Consider the following 23,653-nt stretch of genomic DNA (forward strand, 5'->3'; position numbering starts at 1 on the left):
GCCACTAAGGTTTGCCCACCTCCCTAAAGACAGTCACTAAGGTTTGGCGCCCTACAGACAGGGTCACTAAGGTTTGGCGCCCTACAGACAGGGTCACTAAGGTTTGGCGCCCTACAGACAGGGTCACTAAGGTTTGGCGCCCTACAGACAGGGTCACTAAGGTTTGGCGCCCTACAGACAGGGTCACTAAGGTTTGGCGCCCTACAGACAGGGTCACTAAGGTTTGGCGCCCTACAGACAGGGTCACTAAGGTTTGGCGCCCTACAGACAGGGTCACTAAGGTTTGGCGCCCTACAGACAGGGTCACTAAGGTTTGGCGCCCTACAGACAGGGTCACTAAGGTTTGGCGCCCTACAGACAGGGTCACTAAGGTTTGGCGCCCTACAGACAGGGTCACTAAGGTTTGGCGCCCTACAGACAGGGTCACTAAGGTTTGGCGCCCTACAGACAGGGTCACTAAGGTTTGGCGCCCTACAGACAGGGTCACTAAGGTTTGGCGCCCTACAGACAGGGTCACTAAGGTTTGGCGCCCTACAGACAGGGTCACTAAGGTTTGGCGCCCTACAGACAGGGTCACTAAGGTTTGGCGCCCTACAGACAGGGTCACTAAGGTTTGGCGCCCTACAGACAGGGTCACTAAGGTTTGGCGCCCTACAGACAGGGTCACTAAGGTTTGGCGCCCTACAGACAGGGTCACTAAGGTTTGGCGCCCTACAGACAGGGTCACTAAGGTTTGGCGCCCTACAGACAGGGTCACTAAGGTTTGGCGCCCTACAGACAAGGTCACTAAGGTTTGGCGCCCTACAGACAAGGTCACTAAGGTTTGGCGCCCTACAGACAAGGTCACTAAGGTTTGGCGCCCTACAGACAGGGTCACTAAGGTTTGGCGCCCTACAGACAGGGTCACTAAGGTTTGGCGCCCTACAGACAGGGTCACTAAGGTTTGGCGCCCTACAGACAGGGTCACTAAGGTTTGGCGCCCTACAGACAGGGTCACTAAGGTTTGGCGCCCTACAGACAGGGTCACTAAGGTTTGACGCCCTACAGACAGGGTCACTAAGGTTTGGCGCCCTACAGACAGGGTCACTAAGGTTTGGCGCCCTACAGACAGGGTCACTAAGGTTTGGCGCCCTACAGACAGGGTCACTAAGGTTTGGCGCCCTACAGACAGGGTCACTAAGGTTTGGCGCCCTACAGACAGGGTCACTAAGGTTTGGCGCCCTACAGACAAGGTCACTAAGGTTTGGCGCCCTACAGACAAGGTCACTAAGGTTTGGCGCCCTACAGACAAGGTCACTAAGGTTTGGCGCCCTACAGACAAGGTCACTAAGGTTTGGCGCCCTACAGACAAGGTCACTAAGGTTTGGCGCCCTACAGACAGGGTCACTAAGGTTTGGCGCCCTACAGACAGGGTCACTAAGGTTTGGCGCCCTACAGACAGGGTCACTAAGGTTTGGCGCCCTACAGACAAGGTCACTAAAGTTTGTTATGCTACAGATAGGTCACTAAGATTTTGTGCCCCAAAAAGATTCTAGGATTTAAGGTTTATAGCTCAGCCGCTTTCCCCCTGCAGGCAGGTCACTACTGACAGTTAGGCCTAGTGCACACCGAGCGGTTTTCGGAGCGATCCGCTGGCCGCATCCGCCTGGAAAAACACTTGGCTAATGTATTGCAATGGGATGGTGCACACCGGCGGTTTGAGGTTTTTGCCAAGCCGCAAACGCGCCTCCTGCTGCGCGTTTGCGGATTTCGGAAGCGTTTCGTCCTCAAAGTATAGGAAAAACGCAAACCGCTCTGAAAAACGCTACTTCAGAGCGGTTTGCCAGGCATTTTTGTTACAGAAGCTGTTCAGTAACAGCTTTTACTGTAACAATGTGTAATCTGCTACACAAAAACGCACCCAAAACCGCTAGGCATGTGTAGAAAACCGCTCTAAACATACCTAGAATCGCTCTGAAATCAGCTCCCAAAAACGCTAGCGTATTGCGGATCTGCTAGCAGTTTTGGTGTGCACTGGGCCTTACTAAGGTTCAGCCCCCATACAGACAGTCAATGTTTGGTGCCCTGCAGACAGGTCACTAAGGTTCAGCCCCTGTACAGTCAGTCACTAAGGTTTGATTCACTCCTCTCCCGCTGCAGACAGGTCACTAAGGTTTCGATCCCTAAGAAGATCCTATGATTTAACACTACTCTACAAGCTTTTCTCCTGATTTCCCTTTTGAAGTATACAAGTATAGTCAAAACTACACAAGTGGAACACAAGTATTACAGCTAACATTTTAGTGATTTATAGCTAAAATGAAGTTTGAAACACAGCTGCAGCATAAATTGAGAACTCCCTGCATAGCGATAGCCAATATATAAAAAATATAGCATTGCCCCATTTAATAAACAGCAGCCAGTGTGCGCACCAGGGACCTGTCACTACTTGATAAAGGAGGGTTAAAGCATTAGGATCTACCCAACCTCATCATATCAATGTTGCCTGGAGTGACCCTTTTCTATTTGATGTTCTGGTACAATCCCCATGTGAACATGTTCCTCAGACACAGGCATGCATGTGAGGCGGTAGACAGAAGAGCTGATAGGCAGAGAGGGACAGAGGGTGAGAAGGAATGATGGCTGGCAGGGCTGGCAGCAGTATGGATTCTCTGTTAGTACCAAGAAAGATGTGTGGAATTATCAGAGGACAGAGTGACGCTCCAATCCCGGAACAAGCATACTTACTGAGGTCTCTACATTTGATTGTGCTATACTCAAAGGAGATACACAGGTAATCACAGGCCTCTCTGAGCTCAGGAATGGATATTCCGTCTGGGCAACGAATTATCCCAGTCTTGTAGTAATCCTTTTCAAAATTACACACACAAAAAAAAAAAAAGTAATTCATAAAAGACAAGTACAATATTGCAAAAACCCCATAAAAATTAAGTTATGTCAGCAAAGGGGGATCAATGAGACGCGTATGATGCAAATTTGCATAGTTTGGAATTGAGCCAACCAAAAGGCAAGGCCTGAAAAATCTGATTGGCCCAATGTCAAGCTGCGTACGATCTGCACGAGGAATCTCCCTTAAAGTGAAACTACACAAGAAAGATAGAAGGAAAGACAGAAAAATTAAATGAGAAAATTTAAACTTCGCATTAGAGCTGCACAAATGCTTCTGCAATTTAAGGCCAGGAACCCACTAGCAGCGATTTCTAAGCACCAGTGATTTCTAAAGCTCTTGCAATGCTATGGGGGACTCACACCCCTCAAGTGGGATCACACCCATAGTATTACATTCAGAGCTTTTCAAATCACAAGTGCTCAGAAAAGGCTTAGAAAGAGCTGCTAGTGGGTTCCAGGCCTTATGTCATTTCTAATTATCTTTCCATTCTAATGGGCAACTGGATGTGAATTTTCAAAATTAACCTTAAGCATAAGTGCTTATTTTCCAGTCTGATATCTACATTCTGCATTTCAGTACGTAGCCCAGGTATTTTTACTTTCTGCATGAGTAAATCTGCTGCCCATAGCAGCAGGTCTTGTTATTTACCACACCTGCACAGACTAAGTGGCTGGCAGCAGAATGGATACTCCCATCCTGACAGGCCAAGTTAGAAACATGGTGAAGGGGCTGGGTGACTGTGCTTTAAGTCAAGGTGTACAGTTGGAAAGGAATATAAAGCACAATTCTTAGCAATGTGTACAGCTGAAGGTGGAGTTCCCCCTTAAACTGCAGTAGTTTTCTGGCTATTTTCTTTAGGGCAACACTTCCTGCGGATGGTGTCAGGCCCATCAGTGCCTTCCCCTCCCTGCCCACATCTACCCAGTAGGGAAGATCACAGAGATGCAAATTCATGCAGTTTGAAAATGGACCAATTTAAACCAAGGTTGACATTGATTGGTCCTTTTTCAAGCTGCATATATTTGCATAAGTTCAGAAGAATTTGCATGTCACTGATCATCCCTACTACCCAGTAGATCCAGGGTCTACCCTATAACCTACCCTACAAAAACCTTCTCCCACCTACACAAAGTACCTTGCTGACCACAAGCAGGACAGCAGCAAGAGGATCACACACACACACACACACACACTCACTCACTCACTACCACACACATTACACACACACACCACACACATTACACACACCACCACACACACACCCACTCACACGATTTATCACTGACCACACACTATCCAATTTTGCTATGAATTGTAATTACGATCAATATTATGATCGATGTTTTGATTGACCCACTAAAATCCAACATAACAGTTCAGTATATTAATTGTAATTCCGATTGGAAATACTTAAATCTCCTTATATGTCTGAAAATGGTCTGATCGTAAATTTAATTAGGCAAAAGAAAAAAAAAAAATGTATAGTGTATAGCTACCAAGACTGCAGTGTAATATAAATGAATCAATTTTTCTTCCAATGCAATCACTTTAAGAGAGCTGGTCATCCGACCATATGTACAATACACTGCTGTAAAATCCCAGCTCATTAGCTTCATAATCATCACCTCCTGCAACACGCTTGCCAGCAGCCATATCCCTGCTCTTCTGTATGATGCAGACACTCCCCATGTGCTCAGCATCCTCCCCCAGCCCTCCATAAACCTCATTCCAGACTGCCTACTACACAATTCTGCCCAGCAATACTGCACTGCAGTGATCACTGCTCTGCTGCAAAGCCAGCTATGAACCATGCAATGGCTGCCTGATCTAGGAAATCCAGATCAATGAGCTGATGGAGTGAGGCCTTATTTTGGAATAAGTGCTTTTCCACTGACACTGTTCCGTTCCAAAAATCATATTGGACGTAATTTTTCTGGGAATCACAGGGGCAATGTGATTGTCACTGTACTTGCAGTAACCCCTTTCCCACTGTAAGGGTCCTTTTACACTTAATCAGTTGCTCTCAGTTAAATCGGAAAGAAAACTGATTTTCAAAGTAAGTCCCATGTTTTCCTATGGCACCTTTCACACTTAACGCGTTTTAACTGAAATCTTCTTCCCAATGCACTGCTATGGAAAAAACGCTTACCAACGTGCACTAACGCATACTAACGCACACTAACGCATACCAACTGATTAAGTGTAAAAGGGCCCTTACAATTGGACGCAATGTGATTTTTACCTAAATGCAATCGCACTGCTTGCTGCAGTTTTTCTGCAGTTGTGTTTAGGTTGTAGTCTGGTACTAGGCTTGCTATGCAATATTCTTGCACTCCTAGTTACTTTCATGCGAATCAACTATACAGCTTGAAGTCCTGAAAAATTGCAGTAAAGCAAGACCTGTGAACGGAAAAAAACACGCCACATCGCGCACACAAGGGAAAAAAAAAGCTGAAAATCGCAACTGAAATCGCAGTGTGCGAGTATGTTCCCGATTTATAGAAGAAGACTGCTAGTTTGCACCGGGCGCTTTCGTAGATCGCCGGTGATCAGCAAAAAGCTGTCTTTTCACTGTACAGGAAAATGATTTAGGAGTGATTGAGTTTTGTGATTCTATAACATTGAAATTCAATCGCTCCAAAAATGCTGCATGCAGCATCGGCAAATCACTAATCACTGGTGATCACTACAGTGTGAACACTGCCATTGACTTGCCTTAGCAGGAGCATTTTTCTGATCGCCAGTGATCAGCAAATCGCTGAAGGGAAGAAAAAAAAAAAAAAAAAAAAAAAAAAAAAAAAAAAAAAAAAAAAAAAAAAAAAATCGCCCAGTGAACTAACCCTAAGTGCTTGATTGATGTATTTTGACTGTATTCTAACACAAGGTCTGTGTGTGTCTGTAAAGGAGCCTGCTCCTGTAGTTGTCTCGCCACGTTTCCCAAGTAGCTTGAGAAAATGAACAGTAAGTAACGGCAATTACTACATGGAATGCGGTATCCTCTGCTAGGTCCTCAAAACTGCAGCACGAGTGAGAATTATTATTTAGTATTTACATAGCGCTGACATCTTATGCAGCGCTATGCAGAGTATATCGTCTTGTCACTAACTGTCCTCAGAGGAGCTGACAATCGAATCCCTATCAGTCAAGTCTATGTATGTATCATGTAGGGTTTTTTTTTTTCCTTCTTTTGTAGGGGGAAGCCAATTAACTTATCTGTATGTTTTTTGGGATGTGGGATGAAACCGGAGTGCCCGGAGGAAACCCACGCAGACACAGGGAGAACATACAAACTCCTTGCAGATAATGCCCTGGCTGGGATTTGAACCGGGGACTCAGTGCTGCAAGGCAGGAGTGCTAACCACTACACCACCGTGCTGCCCATACCTGAGCACAGTATAGTTTGTATGCTCTCCCCATATCTGCGTGGAGTTTTGTCCACAACAATAACAGTTAACTAGGCAACAGTGGTCTGTATGAGAAGCCAGAGGTGTGATCTGCATAAAGCAAGGCACTGCAGCCACACAAGCCGCTACTTGCAGTTACTTTAATGACTGGAGCGGTGTGTAGGCGAGAGCTCAGGGAGACTGACTAAACTGCAAGTAATTCTGCTCAGAAACACGATTACTGAAGGATGACTCAGTAATCGGAAGAGTTATGCAGCAGGCCTGGAATATAGGCACACCAATAATGGGAATCTTGTGGCAAACTTCATCTGGGCAATCAATGGATGCTGCTATTCTATAACAGCACAGGAGCATTACAGACCAGCAGAGCCAGACTCAGTGGGAGGGGGCATTTATATGGGAATATGGTCAGCTTAAAGGGAACCCCAAGGTGAGAGTGATATGGAGGCAGCCATATTTATTTCAATTGAACAATGCACATTACCTGGCTGTCCTGCTGATCTGTGTCTGCATTGGGTCAGAGCACCTATCTGTATCTGTGCAGGGTCTATGCCTCTAATAATTTAAGCCAAAGGATCAGCACGGCAGCCTGGCAATATATTGTTTAAAAGGAAAAGAATACACGGCCTCCTTATCCCTCACTCCAGGTGTATCCCTCTCTGATCAGTACCTTAAAAAGACACTTATCTCCTAAAATTCTGATCAAAAAAATTGAAATGTGTGTCCTCTCTTCTCTTATTTGAAATCCTTTTTGCCTTTGCTCCATCTCTAGAGAGGAATCAGAGGGATGCACTGCTAACTTTGCCTCTGAGTGTTCTTTCTCTAAACACCTTTCTGTGCCCCTCAGCTGCCATGGCTGGGATAAGTCCTATAAGCGTTTTGGTAAGGATGTGTTCAATGCAATCTTTCCCAGGGAGAAACCGCAGGTGCAGAATTTTGAGGTTCCTGGCAGTGTCATGCTCCTGTGACCACCGCAAGGCAGATCAGTGTTGCCAACTTATCACTTTAATTACTGACACATCTAAGTTATACAGGTTCTGGGACTACTTACACAATCAGTGCCTTAACTGCATCTACCTAGCCACGAAACCAGTATAATTCATATGTGTCAGTAATTAAAGGGATGAGTTGGCAACACTGTGGGAGATGTAGTCCGTTTATATGAGTACATCTCCCGGCCAGGAGCCTGAATCTGCGGCACCTCCACAGGGAAGATGGTAGATCCCATAAGAACCAGGGGGAGGGGTCTGCGAGCAAGTTTGGGCAAAGGAGCAGCCCCCCTTTCCCCCAAAAAAGTAAGTAATGCCGATCACCCCACCCCAATGGTACGCTCCATCACAAACCTCCCATATGGGGAGGTCCATTTTAAATATTTTCTTGGCGAGTTGCCTCTAAGTTACTGGGGTACACATTTTATAAAAGGTACAGTAATTCTCACAGTCGAGCAGGAGGTGACCAAATCAGTATTTAAAATAAAGTAAAAAATAAAATCATAATTAAAAAAAAAAAAAAAAAAAACTTGTGCAGCACTAACATGTTTGCAGCAACCCCCCCCCCCCCCCCAACTAAAGTAGAAGTCTTAAGGAATAACAAAGTCCTTGTTTACTGGATTATTTCAGTTCTGTAGCATTCACTACTCTCTGCACCAGCACGATTCATAATACCACCGGTCTATATGAATATTTTGCATATTTCAACTGTACTATGGAACATGTCCTCGCTGCCAGTACAGCATTACAGGATTGATGGCACGCCAGCAGCATCCCGCCGATCAGTACGGCAACGCGACTACAGGCAGCGCACCAGCGCAGTGACTCAGCTCCTTATGTGCCGCACAGCTCATCATTCAGACCAAACACACCGCCACCCCACCACAACATCTCCAGCCGCTCTCCAGAAAACTCATCTTTTTCCAAGTACAGCGTGACATGCTTGTGCCAGCAGTGGAGTATGACACAGCCGCCTCATAAAACTAGTACAGAGCGCAGTGTAAAGACCTGTCAGAAATAACCACAGGCCACTCGCTGAAGAATAATGACTGCAGAGGCCTCAAAGTGCTCCCCAAACACAGCCTTGTGCAGCCTACACAGCAATAACGCAATAACACAACAACCACAACAGGAACAGATGCTGCGAGTGAGTGTTCAGCTGGCTCTCTTCTTGTCTGACACATACAGGCTTATTTCATACAACCCACCTTCAGCCCAGGTCCTACCCCCATATCTACTACACTGCAAACCCAACCTGCAGGTAACAGGGACACCAGGTCCTACTTGTGGAATTTGTTTACGCACTGCTCTGTTCTTCACTGCAGATGGATTCAGTGGACTTAATAAACTGAGGGCTAGTCTACTGCACACCACCATCTAGTGGATGGATGAAGCAACAGCACAGTAAATATACAAATTACAACCCTTCTGGACAGAGCAAGCACAGTGTGCAGATGGGATGGGGAATAATTTAAGATAGATCTATGCTTCAGGATGCTGATGTTACACTTATTTGAAGTAAGACATGTTTGACCACAGCAATTCTCAGTTCCTTTCTCTCAGCTGATTTTTTGGATTCATTTTTTCTTTTTGCATGCAGGGGAGTTGCCATTTGCTAGTAAAATCAGCACAGTTTACAGAATAGGGATTCCTGAGGTGAGAGGGATATGGAGGCTGCCATATTTATTTCCTTTTAAACAATTCTAGGTGCCTGGCAGTCTTGCTGATCTCTTTAGCATCAGTAGTGCTTGAATGACATATGTGGCTAATCAGACTTCAGTCAGAAACAGCTGATCTGCATGCTTGTTCAGGGTCTAAGACTAAAAGTATTAAAGAGAGGATCAGCAGGACAGCCAAGAAATCTGCATTGCTCAAATGGAATTAAATGTCAGCCTCCATGTCTTTCCCTGTTCAGGATTGCTTTCAAAGTTAACAACAAAGAAGCATATGGAGGCTGCTAAATTCCCTTCTAAACAATGCACATTGCCTGGCCATCTTGATGACCATCTGCCTCTAATACTTTTAGCCATAGACCCTGAACAAGCATCCAGATCAGTTGCTCTGACCAGTTTAGTTTCAAGCTTGCTTCAGGTGGAGGATTCAGACACTAATGCAGCCATAGAGATCAGCAGCCCAGCCAGGCAACTGGTATTGTTTAATGAAAATCATTATGGCAGCCGCCATATGCCTCTCACTTCAGGTGTCCTTTAAATGGCAGCCAATTTTTAAAATTTCCTCATTTCAGGTTAGTTTGATTACCTATGGTATTCCCACTGGGAATCATTGGCCATGCCACAGAAGCATGGTGATAGAAAACATAGGCTAAAAAACAAGCAAGTGATGGGGAAAACAAAATACACAGTAGCAAAATAAACGTTAAGATAATAAAAGGCGATAAAATGTTTTGACACAATCCAAGCAAGAATAGAGAAGGAGAGAGAAGTATGAGTCTGGGAGGGGCCCCCACAGACATCAGGAAGGTGCGAGTGAGCAGTATAGAGTGACAGATACATGAAGACACCCCCCCCCCCCCACGCCCCAGCAGAGGTGAGCGAGAATGCTGGACAGACAAGGCACAGATATCTCACCAGGATTGCCCGGAACACAGTGGAGCTGATCCCTTCTGCTACTTCAAATTCCCCCTTGTCATTGGGACGCGTGAAATTATGTTCTCTGCCGGATCCGAACATCCTGCACAACAAGATCAGCAGATTTCAGCCAGCCGCAACCATACAGTAAACATGGAAGGCAGAGATGGATAGCTCACAGAAAGCAAAAAGGGCAAGGAGAAAAACCAAAACAAAAAACACTACGGGACCAAAAGTAAGTTGAGTGTTGAAAATGGTTTTCCTTTCCATTGTAAAAAAACAAAACAAAAAAAGGAAAAAACAAAAAAGGAAAGAAAATGTTAAAATCTTCTGGTGAGGCGCCTGATCACGTGATTATGACTATAAGATAAGTGCCTAACAAGGTGAATACTGGGAGATTAACATGGACACTGGAGTAAGTCTCACCCAGTCTCCACATCCCTGCAATAGAAGCAGTCTATTTTACTTTTTTTGTAAACGTGACTTAATAAGCTGAACACTTAACAGCTTCAAAGGAATCATCTAGTTTAAGTGCACGGCTTTTGACCTCAGCCGGCAGAACTCGTTGTGCTGTAAATACTTGGAATTCTGTAAATTCTTGGAATGCAGAAAACAGAAACTCAAAGCAGAAGTCCTCATTGCCTTACACTGCCCTCTAGTGACAAGTGGACAAAAAGACATTACAGCAGTACTAATTAGTAGCAAGGGAAAAAAAAAAAAAAAAAAAAAAAAAGGTGCTAAAATAAAATTGGCCTGGAACACTTGCAAGCCTCTAAATAAATTGGCTGTTAAAGAGTTAATATGGCACCCTTGGTTCAGAACCATGTTAAAACGCATGGCTACACTGGGGATACGGTATGAGGATGGACGAAATTATGATTTAAAAAAAAAAAAAAAAAAAAAAAAAAAAAAAAAAAAAAAAAGAGACCATCTAGCTGGCAATACAAAAAAAAACAAAAACGTAAAAAAAAAAATAGCTCAGCTTTAAATAAGTAAATGTTGGCAATAGGCATCATCTACAAACTCGAGGTACAGTAAGAGTTATTTTTTGCTAAAGGCTATGGACATGTAAAAATCGCTTGTGTAACTTTATTAAAGTTCATAGGTTCATAGGTGAACCTTTCCGGTTACTGCCTCTTGTACGGTGCTGGGTGACTTCCAGAAACAGAAGAAGAGGAGCGAGAGTGCAGCAAACAAGAGAGTTATACGAACCTGCCCAACATTGTGTTTGGCTGTGCTGTGAATATAGCTGGATCTACAACAAATCTGGTGTTGTCTACGATGAGGGTGACTCTCTCGGAGGTGCGTATGCTCCTAGCGCCTTCCTTCACGTTTTCATACACAAACACCATCTCTCCGGCTGTCTTACAGCATCCGTCTGAGCTGGACTGGCTACTGTTCCGGCTACTCAGTCCAACGCTACTACTGGAACCGTTCGGGGAGGTTTTCTGAGGACGGGGGCTGCTGGGCCGGGAGGAGCAGAATTCCCTCTCTCGATCTAAAAAAGAAAATTCAATGCCTTGGTTCAATGTGCCATCAACTTCCATCCCTTCAGTGCACGAGATGATTGTGTAGAGAGCCGAGAGGAGACTCCGTAAAGCCTGTCATTCCAAACCTTATCAACATTGGTTATATCACATAACAATTCTAAGCCATAACTTTACTTTGTTTACAGTTTGAATTCCATGCTGAATTTTTGAACCTTGTAAGAGGACAAAGCCTTTCAAAGCCTGTCAGCCTACTAGAGCATATCATAACAGACCTTTCCTTCTACAGGTGCACTTAAAATGTACCCGAGGTGACATAAGATAGACACGTGTGTACAGTGCCAAGCATGCAAATAACTTTACTTTTTCTGCCTGAAAGAGTTCAGGTGTGCAAATAACTGTTTCTCTCCAGTTCAAAACTAGTGGGCTAGTAGCCTGACTGATTCGGTATTACAGCCATAAAACTCTGGCTTGGAAGAGAAAAGCTTCTGAGTGCAGGGGATAGACAAAAAAAGGTCAATAGTTCAAATATTTTAGCTCTGAAACACTTAGAAAAACGGTGTGAAAGCCGGTCCTTGAGCAAAGACAATAAAACATTACATTTTTAAGAAACACAAGATAAACTGTGGGATAGTAATTTTTAGCAGTTGAAGAATAGATACAATTGATTATTGCTTTTCTTCATTTATTTTTTATTTTTTACGCCTCAGATTCACTTTAGCCGCTTAGGGACCGGGCTAATTGAAATCTACGCCCTGTTTGGGAGCAGTTATCCCTGCCAGGATGTAGATTTCAATTAGCCCGCTGCGCACTACTGCTGTTCATGCCGCTGCAGTCGGGTATGTCGGCAGAGCTCTGTTAGCCGGTCTGGAGCCGATTTCATTGGCTGCTGACCCCAGGATCACTGTGAGCCAAGCTCACAGGGTCAGGAACCAATGAAATCGGCTCCAGATCGGCTAACAGAGCTCTGCTGTCATAGCAACTGCAAATCGAGTGAGCTTCAGTGATGGGTGAGCTGCACTATTGGCGGCAGAGGTGAATCCGTGCGGCGTGACATCGACAGGCCTCGCGTTCCGTACCAGCGGTCCGCTGGTACTTAAGTGGTTAAAAAGAAAATCAAGGCAAAAAGTAAAAAACAAGACATCTGACTCCCATACGTATGTAAAATGAAATGAAGTCTGTCTTTCTCCTGCAAGATCGGCCAACAAGAAATCAATCTAGCAGCACTTCCTGGGTTAGGACAACAACGGTAATTAGATACTGTGATTCTACTCCTCCTCCTGTCACTCAGAAGCCAGCAGAACTACAAAATGGACACCAGCCACTCCTCCCCACACTACCCGCCCAGCAAAAATGATCAGCCAATCCTTGATTTGCCTCAGACATGTCACCCATAGGTAGGAGCAACCAAGAATCAATGCTAAGGATCATGGGAAGTATACATCTGCATCCACCAGCAGGGGGCAGCACCAATACCTCAATAGCCCTGTTGCCAGGTTAGTGCAGCAAGGATACCATGATTATGCCATGAGAAAAAAAAAATCTTATTGATTAAACATCTGAAAGAAGACTTGATCAGAAAATTGTTAAAACATAAATGTGAGATTTTCTAGGAGTCTGAAGTTTAAAAGGAAGCTGAAGTGAGAGGGATATGGAGGCTGACATTTATTTCCTTTTAAGCTATGCAGATTGCCTGGCTGCCCTGCTGATCCGCTGCCTCCAATAATTTTACCCATAGACCCTGAACAAGCATGCGGATCAGACTGTCTGGATTGGCATGTGTGCGATTCAGACACTACTGAACCCAATAAAATCAGCAGGATAGCCAGGCAACTAGTATTGTTTAGAGGACACCCGAAAATAAATAAAATAAAACGATTGTATCCATATTCCTTCTAAAAATAACTTAAGATATTTCACAGTTTTATGTTTAAATCTACTTTTTAAGTTTTAACTGTTTTATTGTTTTTGCTCAATGACCTATCTATTGAAGTATGCCAGAACTAAAATCTATGAACTATTGAACCTTGTTATCCCTTTCCTGCTCTCAGAAGCAATTTTCAGCTAGGAAAGTGTTTTATAGTTGGAATTTATTGTCAGTGAGGGTCACACTGTAGTCACTTCCTGTCTGAGTCAGGACTGAGTCAGCCACTTACATACCGGATATTTAACTCTTTCAGGGAGATAAACAAAATAAGGAACACAGCCTAGTTATTTGTGTGCTAGACACTGTACATACACATGCCTATCTCACGTCACATGTCTCACCTCGGGTGTCCTTTAATAATAGGAAATAAATATGGCAGCCTCCATATTCCTCTCACTTCAGGTGTCCTTTAAAGCGGATCCAAGATGAAAAACGAACTATAACAAGTAACTTGTCTATATACAATACCTAAAGTTTAGATGGTTTACACAGCAAATCTAGCTGCAAACAGTTTTAATAGAATAGGATTATTTATTCCTGTGATACAATGACAGCGGCCATGTTGTTTGTAAACATTACACAGAGGCAGGCTTATCTGTATCTTGAGCCATCAGCGTAATCCCCTCTCCTCCTCCCTCCTCCCCTCTGCCTCTGAACTCAATGGCTAGTAACACCTACCCCTCCTCCTGCCCAGACTGAGCTCCCATGAGCCCTTGCTACTGCCTTGGCTCTCTGAAAACCTGTGGGCGTGGCTTTTTTAGTTTATAGAGAATTAGAGTATTAAAACAAAAACAAAAAAGTATTTGGCTTGAGGAATGCCCTATAAACAATAGGAAAGGAACACCATTATGCAATATGTAAAAGTTCACCTCGGATCCACTTAAACATCATCCCTTCACATTTCCACACATTTCACAGAGCACCATCCCCCAACTATAAGACCAATGTCAACGTTCACCTTGCACAAAGCAGCTTAACTTCAATGGCCTCAATTCACTAAGTTAATGCTAGAGATAATAAGGCAAGAAAAAAAAAAAAAAAAAAAAAAAAAAAACTTACCTCCACACGTGAGAGAGTTATCTTACCTCTTCATTCCTTAAGTTACCTCTCCTGTAGTTAATTTACCTCCTCTGCAGTTATTTTCACATGCAGCTAATTAACAGCCTGTCTTTAACTCTGGAGTTATTTTAAGGATTGGAGAGTTAATTTAAAGACAGAAGAGTTAACTTTAGGCTTGCCTGAGGTAAAATGTTTCCTGAATACTACATGCCTTATCACCATGGTAACAACTCTAGAAGAGTTATTAAAGACAGGAGATAAGTTTAGTGAATTGAGGCCAATGTTTCATTTATCTTTCAAAATTTCATACTTACAGAAATTACAAAACTACTACTTACAGAAGTACAAAAAGCTTCCCTTAAACAAAACAGTCATTGGACATCATACAAGTTTCATTGCATTTCTCAGGTGAGAAGTAAGGGAAAAGGTGGAAATGTCCTCCTCACACTAGTGATGCCAAATCCTACTTCCTGTAAGAGCAGAACCATCTAAACCATGCACAACCTTCATTTTACACTGGAATGAAAGCAGTAAAGAAGGTTTCACATATTTTTACATGACTCAGCCCTGCCAGCCATGATGGGTTATTAGGTAAGGTAAAAGCACATAGGGGAAGCTGAAGTTCTGTGACGGTCATATGAACCTCAAAGGCCTGGTGCACACCAGAGGAGTTTTTCTGAGCGTTTTGAGTTTTTAAATCTGCTGCTAATGTTATCCTATGTGTCTGTGCACACTGGAGCAATGAGGTTTTGTAAAAAAAACCCATAGAATTACATTGGGAAGAGCTTTTGAAACCTCTAAAAGCTCTTCCCAATGTAATGCTATGGGTTTTTTTTACAAAACCTCCTTGCTCCAGTGTGCACAGACACATAGGATAACATTAGCAGCAGATTTAAAAACTCAAAACGCTCAGAAAAACTCCTTTGGTGTGCACCAGGCCAAACAGTGTTTGCACACACAGAGCTATGACTTAATACGGCAATGGTTTTCTTTTTTCTATAAAGCATAAAATGTCAAAGTGTGGCCCGCGGATCCATGAAATTTGGCCCTCAAGTGGTTATCCCACTTTGCATAATGTTTAGCCCACTGTAGACCACCAGGAAAGCTTAGCTGAAGCCCTCAATCATCAGGGAAGGAAGGGGGGGGGGGGGGGAACTAGACACCAGGGAACTGTGTAGGTGAAGAGAGGAAGAAGGGGGAGAGGGGGCACTGGACAGAGCTTGGCCCTAGTGTTCAATTTCAGCCCACTTCGTGTTGGAGTGTGACACCTCTACTTTAAAAGGTATTAAATTAAAAAATTGAAATACAGAGGTTTCATGCATTATGATAAAAAAAATTAAATAACCAAAATATTAATATTGTTTCCAACACCACCTGCAAAGGCCTCAATCCACAATGATCCTTCTAGAGGGGAGACAAGTCCTGACTTACATCAATTAAATCCGGCACAAGCAGCATAAATACTGACTCAATGCTCATTGATTGTAGATATTCTGACTTCTTATTCTGACTTCTTAAATCCCATTGCTGAGGGTCATCTGAGGATCCGCCACCCAGATCTACATACCAGCCATGCGCAATGATCTCATCTGACGATTACCGAATAATCAGGCATAATATATCAAATTGGAGGCAGAACAGACAGCAATTATGATAATCCGCTCCTGGCTGTTCTGGGTAAACACCAATACTGCCGGTAAACCACACATTCTTCTGACACTGTATCTGATCAGCCTGGCTAGATAAACAACAGCATCGCAGACCGTAAACCGCAGGATTACAGCCTCCTAGTGTTCCCTTCACAGAAATGGGGCTGCAGAGCGCGTGGCCAGGCTGCAATTTAAACGTCTGTTCTGGTTCTCATTAGATTCTGCAATGGCTGTCCAAGAAAACTTCTGTACAGAACTGCTGCTCCTGCGTTATGCTGTCTAACCCAGCACCTGCACACGCCCGCCTAACCCCTGCACCCGCCCGTCTAACCCCAGCACCTGCACCCGCCCGTCTAACCCCAGCACCTGCACACGTCCGTCTAACCCCAGCACCTGCACACGTCCGTCTAACCCCAGCACCTGCACACGTCCGTCTAACCCCAGCACCTGCACACGTCCGTCTAACCCCAGCACCTGCACACGTCCGTCTAACCCCAGCACCTGCACACGTCCGTCTAACCCCAGCACCTGCACACGTCCGTCTAACCCCAGCACCTGCACACGTCCGTCTAACCCCAGCACCTGCACACGTCCGTCTAACCCCAGCACCTGCACACGTCCGTCTAACCCCAGCACCTGCACACGTCCGTCTAACCCCAGCACCTGCACACGTCCGTCTAACCCCAGCACCTGCACACGTCCGTCTAACCCCAGCACCTGCACACGTCCGTCTAACCCCAGCACCTGCACACGTCCGTCTAACCCCAGCACCTGCACACGTCCGTCTAACCCCAGCACCTGCACACGTCCGTCTAACCCCAGCACCTGCACACGTCCGTCTAACCCCAGCACCTGCACACGTCCGTCTAACCCCAGCACCTGCACACGTCCGTCTAACCCCAGCACCTGCATATGCCCGCCTAACCCCAGCAACCGCACACGCCCGCCTAACCCCAGCACCTGCATATACGCCCGCCTAACCCCAGCACCTGCATACGCCCGCCTAACCCCGGCACCTGCAGAAGCCTGTCTAACCCCAGCGTGCGGCTCACTGAGTCGCACTGACATCATCTGGACTGTACTGCACAGGCACAGAACTACTGAGCCTGCACAGTACAAACCTGATGAAGTCAGTGTGCCTCTGTGAGCCACACGCTCTAGCGCAGTAAGATGCCGACCTGGCGAGGTCAGCATCTGCACCGGAGGGGACCAGGAGCCACCGGAGCGGTGGCGAGGGCACAGGACGGCTGCCAGGGGCTGGAGGAAGCCCCAGGTAAGTGGATTTTTGAATTCACCTCGAACCTTCCCTTTAAAAAAAAAAAAAAAAAAAGTTTAACTTTCAAAGGGGCTTCTTTGCAGCCCCCCCCCCCCCTTCCCTCCAGTCATCCTGTGTCCACGCCGTCCTTCCGCAACCCTCCAGCAGTGGCGACCCCCTCAAAGCTGGCTGGTCATGGCCAGTTGCAGGCTAGTGCAAGGCCCCGAGCGCTGTAGCAATTTTCCCATACTGTGCGGAACACTGCTGTGCACGGGGATGTGATGAGGAGGCGCGGGGCTGGACAACTTTGAGGGGGTTGCTGCTGCTGAAGCACAGCGCTGGCACAGGATGACGGCAGGGGGATGAAAAAGCCCCAGGTAAGTTAGAATGCTTAACCGGTTCAGCGCCGCAGTGCCGAAAATCTCATGCATCCGAGCAACGTTCACCTCCCATTCATTCGCCTATAACTTTATTGCTACTTATCCCAATGAATTGATCTATATCTTGCTTTTTCCGCCACTAATTAGGCTTTCTTTGGGTGGTACATTTTGCTAAGAATTATTTTTTTCTAAATCCATTTTAACAGGAAGATTAACCACCCTGGCGTTCTATTAAGATCGCCAGGGCGGCTGCGGGAGGGTTTTTTTAAAATAAATAAAAAAAAAACTATTTCATGCAGCCAACTGAAAGTTGGCTGCATGAAAGCCCACTAGAGGGCGCTCCGGAGGCGTTCTTCCGATCGCCTCCGGCAGCCAGAAGTAACACGGAAGGCCGCAATGAGCGGCCTTCCGTGTTTTGCTTACTTCGTCGCCATGGCGACGAGCGGAGTGACGTCATGGACGTCAGCCGACGTCCTGACGTCAGCCGCCTCCGATCCAGCCCTTAGCGCTGGCCGGAACTATTTGTTCCGGCTGCGCAGGGCTCAGGCGGCTGGGGGGACCCTCTTTCGCCGCTGCTCGCGGCGGATCGCCGCAGAGCGGCGGCGATCGGGCAGCACACACGGCTGGCAAAGTGCCGGCTGCGGGTGCTGCTTTTTATTTGAACAAAATCGGCCCAGCAGGGCCTGAGCGGCAGCCATCGGCGGTGATGGACGAGCTGAGCTCGTCCATACCGCTAAGATGGTTAAGAAAGAAATGAAAAAAATTCATTATTTCTCAGTTTTTGGCCATTATAGTTTGAAATTAATATACGCCACCGTAATTAAAACCCATGTATTTTATTTGCCCATCCGTCCCGTTAATTACACCATTTACACAATGTCCCTATCACAATTTATGGTGCCGATATTTCATTTAGAAATAAAGGTGCATTTTTTCAATTTGTGTCCATCACTATTTATAAGCTTATAATTTTAAATATTATAATAACATACTCTCTTGACATGTATATTTAAAAAGTTTAGACCCTTGGGTAACTAGGTTTTTTTTTTTTTATATGTATTTTTATTTATTTTTTTTAATAAAAAATGTATGTGGGTAATTTTTGGTGTGGGAGGGAAACTGCTTATTTTACATGTAAAATAAGCAAATTCTTTAATTAAAAATGTATGTGGGTGCAGTTTACTATTTGAACACAAGATGGCCACAGTGAGAAAAGTCCTGGATGCGAACGATCTCGCATCCAGGAACCAAAATTCAGAGGAGTTGTTTCCTGGGGGCAGAAATACCACGCTCTCTGGAGAGAAAGCGTCGGTATTTCTGCGGGGAAGTTAGATCGGTGAATGGGAATTATATTCCCATTCACTGATCGGGGGGCTAGCGGCGGGTGCGCGCGCACCACGCATTGAAAGCAGCAGTGCCTTTCTGGACGAGAAAGCTCGTCCAGAAAGGCCGAACTGGTTAAAGTGAACCTTAAGTCTGCAAAAAAAAAAAAAAAAGTAAAAAGAGTTTTACTCACCTGGGGCTTCCCTCAGCCCCCTGTAGCTGATCAGTGCCCTCGCCGTGTCTCTCCGATCCTTCAGTCCCTGCCGGCGGCTACTTCTGGTTTCGCCGTCAGGAACCGACAGGCTGGGAACGCGAGTGATTCTTCGCGTTCCCAGCCACAATATCACCCCCTATACTGCTATTGCAGCAAGGAAGGCCACAATAGCAGCATAGGGGGACATATTGTGGCTGGGAACGTGAAGAATCACTCGCGTTCCCAGCCTGTCAGGTCCTGATGGCGAAACCGGAAGTAGCCGCCGGCAAGGACAGAAGGATCGGAGAGACACGGCGAGGGCACTGATCAGCTACAGGGGGTTGAGGGAAGCCCCAGGTGAGTAAAACTTTTTTTTTTTCAGACTTAAGTGCCTCTTTAAGACTTAAAATGGCCTTTAAAGGCCAACTGAAGTGAGAATAATATGGAGGCTGTCATATTTATTTCCTTTTAAACAATACTAGTTGCCTGTCAGCCCTGCTGATCTATTTAGCTGCAGTAGTGGCTAGACAACACTGGAAACAAGCATGCAGCTAATCTTGTCAGATCAGACAATGTCAGAAACTCCTGATCTGCTGCATGCTTGCTCAGAGTCTATGGCTGAAAGTACTAGAGGCAGAGGATCAGCAGGACAGCCAGGCAACTGGTATTGTTTAGAAGGATATAAATATGGCAGCCTCCATATAAAAAAAAAAAAAAAAAAAAAAAAAAACTCTTACTTCAGTTGTCCTTTAAGCTTTGTATACACGCTAGATTAAACTCTGCCGAGAATCTAGGGTGTATAGCGGCCGCCCTCGCCGTGCTATTTACCATTAGGTGGCTAAGCTGAAATCCAAAAGACATCATTAGAGGCTTTTCATTACACCTGGATATTGCTATAAGAGCACTCCTTTTACTTTATGGCCTTCAAGTCAAAAACGCGCTACTAGACTCACCTCAGTGTTTTCAAAAGCATTTATGCCTGGCTGTCCTGCTGAGCCCTTGCCTCTCACACTTTGGGCACAAGACCCTCGACAAGCATGCCGATTAGAAGTTTGACTGATATCTGACTGGATTAACTGCATGCTTGTTTCAGGTGTGCGATTCAGACACTGCTGATGCATGAAAGATCAGCAGGACTGCCTACCAGGCAACTGATTTATTTTTATATTAACCATTTTATATTGCCCTTCACAAGTGTTTTGTATCTAATCAATTTCAAGGGGATAAAGAGGCTCAATTTAGTGACTTTAGTTCGGTTCCTCTTTAAAAGGAAATAAATATGGCAGCCACCAGGTCTCTCTCTCACGTTGGGTTCCTTTTAACAAAATCTGAGATTCTGGCCCAAAGAATGGTATTTTTTTCATGAAAAATCATTTACGTTGTGCAGTCGAAATGTACAAAACACTGTAGTCGTGTTCTATGCATTCATGACTGCACCATACTACTGTATTCAAAACCAAAAAGGTTTTGTTGATTGGACTGTAAACATCACAGAAGAACTAGTCAGTGCCAGCTGGGGAGGATGTATGCATTAGGTGTCCTATGCAAGGCAGAAAAAAAAAAAAAAAAAACCCACACGGAGAAAAATAACCTAAATATAACCTATAGCGTCCAATCATTAGTGATCTCACTGGTTTCCATGGACAACTGAACTACGGGCATTTACTTGATATTTGCACTGAAGAAATATATGAGTCACCACAACTAAGCCCGGAAGACAGAGCTGATTAGCATAACAATACACTGCGATAGAACTGATATGCTAAAAAGGGACTGATACAAATATTTGAACTTTAGGGCTCTTTCATACTGTCAGCTGACAGGTGGGGAGTTCACAACCCATCCACCAGCCGGACGCTTGTAAAGGTGCCCATACAGACGATGTATGTGCAGATCGACCGAGAGATGGATCTCTCTCCAGTCAAATCTGAGCGAAGAGAGATCTGTTGCCTGCCCATACACCGCAGCTGTGTTCTCCCCAGAAATTTTTTTTAAACCGGGTGGCATGAAAAAGTAGCCGGGTGGTGCGAGATGAGAGAATGCAGGGCTGGCGCGTCTCTGTTCAACTCTGCTTACAGCAGAAGAGGAGGCGAGCTGATGACAGCCGGGTGCTCACCAAAACTTGCTGGGTGGAGCAAACTGGTTAAAAAAAGCCTGTGGAGAACACTGCCACAAGCCAATTCCCGATCAATCTCATGCAAAATCAATCCGGAATAGGCCTTGTAAAGCTGCCTCGCCGGTCTGACACTATCCACCCTAAAGGTCAATGTACCCCAATTCCCCCACCCCCCAAGAAGCGCAAGTCAGTAAGACCCAGTTCATAACCTATGCCCCATTACATCCAAGGCTAACCCTTGCTACAAACTGTCTCCACTGTATCAGACATCATACATAGATAGCATCACTATATTCACAGCAATCCATAGATATCCATTACAAGATCTAATGAATAGTAATGAAGGCTGTTAGATTTCAGTCTGGCTACTTTGGAAAAAGCACTCCCCCCATTTCTGTGACTGACCTTATGCACCGGTTTGCTTTACAGTCAAAGTAGAACGGAAGAGTACCTGCCATCCTATTGCGCTGGCAATAGGACAACTGGCTATCACCACTAGAAAACACATACCTTCAGTAGATGCAACAAGCAAACGCAAAGCCTCCTACAAACCTAACACTGTTACAGCAGCGGATTCAAAGAATTACAAATTTCCCACTTGTGACCGGTTCATTTAAGGGAACCTGAAAAAAGAGGGATAAGGAGGCTGCCATATTTATTTTCTTTTAAACAATATCAGTTATCTGGCTGTGTCCTGCTGATCCTCTGCCTCTAATACCTTTAACTATAGACCCTGAACAATCATGCAGCAGATCAGGTGTTTCTGACATTGTCAGATCTGACAAGATTAGCTGCATACTTGTTTTTGGGGTTATTCAGACAACACTGTATCCAAATAAATCAGCAGTCCTGCCAGGCATCAGGTATTGTTTAAAAGGGAATCAATATGGCAGTCTCCATGTACTCCTTGCTTCAGGTTCCCTTTAAAGGGGCCCATACACTGGTCGATTTTAGCGATCAATGCATTCTATAGAAATCGATTCTATCAAATGCCCCATTCGATTTCTGAACGATTTGATCTATCTGACAGGAGATGGCCCATGGAGTTGCATTGGATCTAATGGTCCAATAATGCATTTAGATAGATTTCCAATAGATTTCATTCTGAAGTGTGTGGTGCACGTCCGATAGATTCCTGCCAGATTCCACTTGACAGGCATCTGCCAGAAATCTATCTGATGGTCGAATCTGCTGCAAATCTATAAGTGTATGGCCACCTTAAGTCAGTAACTGTTAAATAGTGCATTCCTAGTTAATGAGCTCTTCATTTCATATGGTACAGAGCGCAGAGTGTACATGGGGTATAAAGGATGGGGCAGGACACATACCACTCTGGTGCTGCCGGGTGGGGGAGGTAACATTTCGGATGCAGGGGGTCAGTTGGCTCTCGCCTCTCTCGTGAGATGAATCCCGAGATCTGTCACTTGAGCGCCTCCTGTCCCGTGATCGCTCATGCCCACCGCTAGCACCATGGAGACTCATCTTGGCGTGGCTGGTTCCAGATCTAGCACCACGAGATTGAGTGCTACAGGGAAAGAAAAGAATGCAGCGGTTAGCGATCACCAATGCAGTAACATCTGTATAATTAAAAACGTAGAACTCCAAATGAAGAGCATGTGACACAGGTTGTGCCCAGCCCCAGACAACAGGCGGGCAGCCCTCACAAGGGAATTACACAAATATACAGAATACACTGACAGCACAGGGTGACCCAGAAACAGAGTGTAGGGGGCTAAAAGACCAAGAGCCATCCAACTAAAAAAATAAAGCAATGTTCAGTACATTTTGCCGCCTTAAAACAGAATGTATTTGCAATAATTCATCTTTAAAGAGAACCTGAACTGAAAATAAAAAGTCAAAATAACCATACACAGGTCATACTTACCTCCTGAGTAGTCTACTCCTCAATCTTTTTCTCCTCTCCTGCATCCCGTTTGTCCACTGTGATCAATGGAATTTTATTTCCTCCATTTTAAAAATGGCCATTACCCCATAACAGCTTCCTGGTCAGCACACTGTTAAACTGTAAAATCACCCACTTGAGCCACAGGGACACATAGACATTACCTTGCACATTCAGTTGTAACTGACAGCTGCTGATATATAATTGACAGCAACTGGTATATTTCAGTTCTGAGAAAATATTGTCAGAACTGGAAGGGATCACTGTAAAGGTGGCCACACACCATACAATTTTTTAAATATCTGTTCAATTTAAGAATTGCAATCAATTTTTCTGACTGATTGTAACATTTCAAAAATATGACCAATGTACCACACACCTGTGTTCAATTTTTCCTCAATTATGATAAAAATGATTGGAAACTGAGAAAATTGCTAGGGTGTGTATATTAATAAACTTACAATCCAACACACACCATACAATTTTTAGT

At 44.9% G+C, this 23,653-nt stretch overlaps 1 protein-coding gene across 4 annotated transcripts in view; it reads right to left on the reverse strand.

The window, feature by feature from the left end:
- BTBD10 (BTB domain containing 10) overlaps positions 1 to 23,653 on the reverse strand; it is an 81,463-nt gene that overhangs the window by 4,645 nt on the left and 53,165 nt on the right. For all 4 annotated transcript variants that reach the window (XM_068259979.1, XM_068259980.1, XM_068259981.1 and 1 more), the window contains 4 exons: positions 22,589 to 22,785; positions 11,084 to 11,369; positions 9,872 to 9,974; positions 2,728 to 2,848 (listed from right to left, as the gene is read on the reverse strand). In XM_068259979.1, coding sequence (XP_068116080.1) covers positions 2,728 to 2,848; positions 9,872 to 9,974; positions 11,084 to 11,369; positions 22,589 to 22,785 — 707 coding nt within the window. The remainder of the gene's footprint in view (positions 1 to 2,727; positions 2,849 to 9,871; positions 9,975 to 11,083; positions 11,370 to 22,588; positions 22,786 to 23,653) is intronic.

The sequence above is a fragment of the Hyperolius riggenbachi genome, chromosome 11 (genome assembly GCF_040937935.1).
Source record: "Hyperolius riggenbachi isolate aHypRig1 chromosome 11, aHypRig1.pri, whole genome shotgun sequence".
Lineage (NCBI taxonomy): Eukaryota > Metazoa > Chordata > Amphibia > Anura > Hyperoliidae > Hyperolius > Hyperolius riggenbachi.